Source organism: Triticum dicoccoides, chromosome 2A (genome assembly GCF_002162155.2).
Source record: "Triticum dicoccoides isolate Atlit2015 ecotype Zavitan chromosome 2A, WEW_v2.0, whole genome shotgun sequence".
In the NCBI taxonomy this organism is placed as follows: domain Eukaryota; kingdom Viridiplantae; phylum Streptophyta; class Magnoliopsida; order Poales; family Poaceae; genus Triticum; species Triticum dicoccoides.
Genome location: NC_041382.1, coordinates 538,947,745 through 538,950,161, shown reverse-complemented (window position 1 = coordinate 538,950,161; position 2,417 = coordinate 538,947,745). Strand labels below are relative to the sequence as shown.

The 2,417-nt window shown below is 46.9% G+C and overlaps 1 protein-coding gene across 2 annotated transcripts; it reads left to right on the top strand.

Annotated features, from left to right (window-relative positions):
* Positions 1 to 387: 387 nt before the first annotated feature.
* LOC119355249 (COX assembly mitochondrial protein 2 homolog) lies at positions 388 to 1,955 on the top strand. 2 transcript variants are annotated; one of them, XM_037622037.1, is made up of 4 exons: positions 388 to 519; positions 1,112 to 1,180; positions 1,285 to 1,389; positions 1,507 to 1,955. In XM_037622037.1, exons 2-4 carry the CDS (start codon positions 1,136 to 1,138, stop codon positions 1,606 to 1,608), a joined length of 252 nt encoding a protein of 83 aa, XP_037477934.1. In that variant the 5' UTR covers positions 388 to 519; positions 1,112 to 1,135; the 3' UTR covers positions 1,609 to 1,955. The 2 variants fall into 2 exon arrangements, with proteins under 2 accessions (XP_037477934.1, XP_037477933.1); XM_037622036.1 differs by lacking the exon at positions 388 to 519 and adding an exon at positions 589 to 925.
* Positions 1,956 to 2,417: the final 462 nt, after the last annotated feature.

The following is a 2,417-nucleotide window of genomic DNA, read 5'->3' as shown; positions in this document are numbered from 1 at the left end:
TCATGCCCGCGAATTTTGGCGTTTTGAAGGCACGACTGAAACGTTTTTTCGATGCTGGCGAAAAAAAATCGTTTGGGGACCTATTGAAGACGCGGGTGGAGATGTTCTTACGGTCGGTGCGGAGCCACGGCGCGACCCAGCGCCGGTCGCGATCGCCCTTCGCCTTTAAACTCACCTCTTCCTTCGCCGACCTAATACCCAGTTTCCCCCTTCCCCTCCCTCACGATCCCCGCGCCGCGACAGGCCTCCCCATTCCAGTTACAGCGCGGCTACGCCTCAGCCAACGGATCCCGCGTCGTCGAGTCCCCAGCCGCACTCCAGGCCGCGCCGTCCGGGCTGCCGCGAGCTTCCGCCGACGCCCCACGCCGTCGACGAGCCTCTCCCAGTCGTCCCAAGCCGCCACGAGCCTCCCTCGCCATAGCGCTCCTCTGCTGCTGTCCCCGCAGCGACGAGCTTCCGCCGACGCCCAGCACCTGTCTTGCTCGGTCCCGCCGACGCCACGCCTCCTGCCGCGTACAAGTAAATTGCTTGCGAACTCCCTTTCTTTTTTGATAATTCTTTTTCCATCGGGTAGGCCGGGTATGTCTAGCCCACGCAAAACTTTCGGATTTTAAGAATGATTAAAAAAATGTAAAAGGCCCATGCTTCCGGCCCAACAGCGAGCCCGTCACCTGTGCCCTGTCTCTGTCGCTCGTGCTGTCCTCTTCCAATCGAGTCGAGCTATCGATCCAGGCAAACGCCGCCGCCGCCGCCGCGCCGCCTGCCCGCCTTCCGCCTCCACGACTGGCCCGGCCCCGCAGATTCTGCCCAAGCCCCAGCTCAGCCAAATCTCTCCTGTAGTTTACTGTCGCTGTGCCCTGCAGATATCACTATCACTTGCCCCTCTGTGGCAGTTGTCCATTCGATTGCAAGTCTGCCTGTGAAGGTATAGATCATGTTTTACTGACAAGATCATTGGTAGAGGTACTGTTACAGCAGAAATATAAGGTTGTGTTTGCTGGTATGCATCGATGTTAGGCTCCACTTCTAGTTTGTAGTTTTACAGTCTGTCATTTATACAAGAATCTACTTCGAGGATCAGATCCTGCTAACTTGGGCAACTTTCATGCAGGCTCACATTCCTACATCTACGGAAATGCATCCCCATCTAACCCTACACAGGCATCCTATGTGTGCTGAGGTATCTTTGTCCTGACCTCTGGCTCTATCTGAAGCTTTGTCATTCCAAGTGTATATTTTCACAGAAGTTCCCAGATTATAAAATTTAATGTCCTTGTTGCCCAGATTATCGAAGAATTCCAGAAGTGCCATGTGGATCACCCCATCAAAAAATTCTTTGGTGAATGCACAGATCTTAAGATTAAGCTTGATCGGTGCTTCCGGCAGGAGGTAAGCAACCTTTTGCCAAGTTAGAGTCGTCGCTATAATTTATTTATTTTGTTCTCTATCATAATTTGTAGGAGTTGTTTCTCTCCCTAAATGTGCTACTCTCCTTGTGAAACTCAGAAAGCTGTGAAGAGAAAGGCAAACTTTGAAGAGAGCAAGAAATTTAAAGAAAGGTTGCAGGCTTATAAAAAGGAAATGGCTGAGAAAGAAAATGAATCATAGCTTCGAACGGAGGACAAGGACATTCACTGAATGCTATTTTGCTGCAATCCTGTGGCTTCAACTTTGTGAAACGAAGTTCCGGACTTGTCTTTACTTCATGTTTACATCACATATCTACCGTTATAAGATTACAGCTGAGGTCATATAATCTATTTAGAAGTTCAAATTTCCCTCTCTGGCTGTTGCTATTCATGGTTAGTCTATTCCCATCATATATATAGACAATAAATCTTGCTCCAAGTTGGTGTTGTACTGTAAAAACTACTATATGAAATCTTTTTTTTTCTTCTTGAAACTTCTGTATGAAATCTTCACAACTATGAAATGAGTGGCAAGTAAATCCAGTATGTTTTCTGGTACTTTGCTTCTGGAATTAACTTATTATATGTATAGGCACCGTCCTATAAGGTAGGAAAGTACTGTTTATTAAATTACATTGCTATGACCTAGGAATAGCAAGATGGAAACTATTCCTTGTCAGAGTCCATATGAAATATCGAGACTGTGATTCACACTCAGGTCAATAGAATGAACATTGCTGACCCTCGAGCATTGATAAATATGGATGGTTTCATTTCATTATTGTCCAGTTTGTTTGATACCCCCTCTGTTCAAGAATATAAGGTGTATTGATTTTCGTGTAAGTCAACCATTTGAATGTTTGACCAACAACAACAACAACAACAACAACAACAACAACAAAGCCTTTAGTCCCAAACAAGTTGGGGTAGGCTAGAGGTGAAACCCATAAGATCTCGCAACCAACTCATGGCTCTGGCATATGGATAGCAAGCTTCCACGCATCCCTG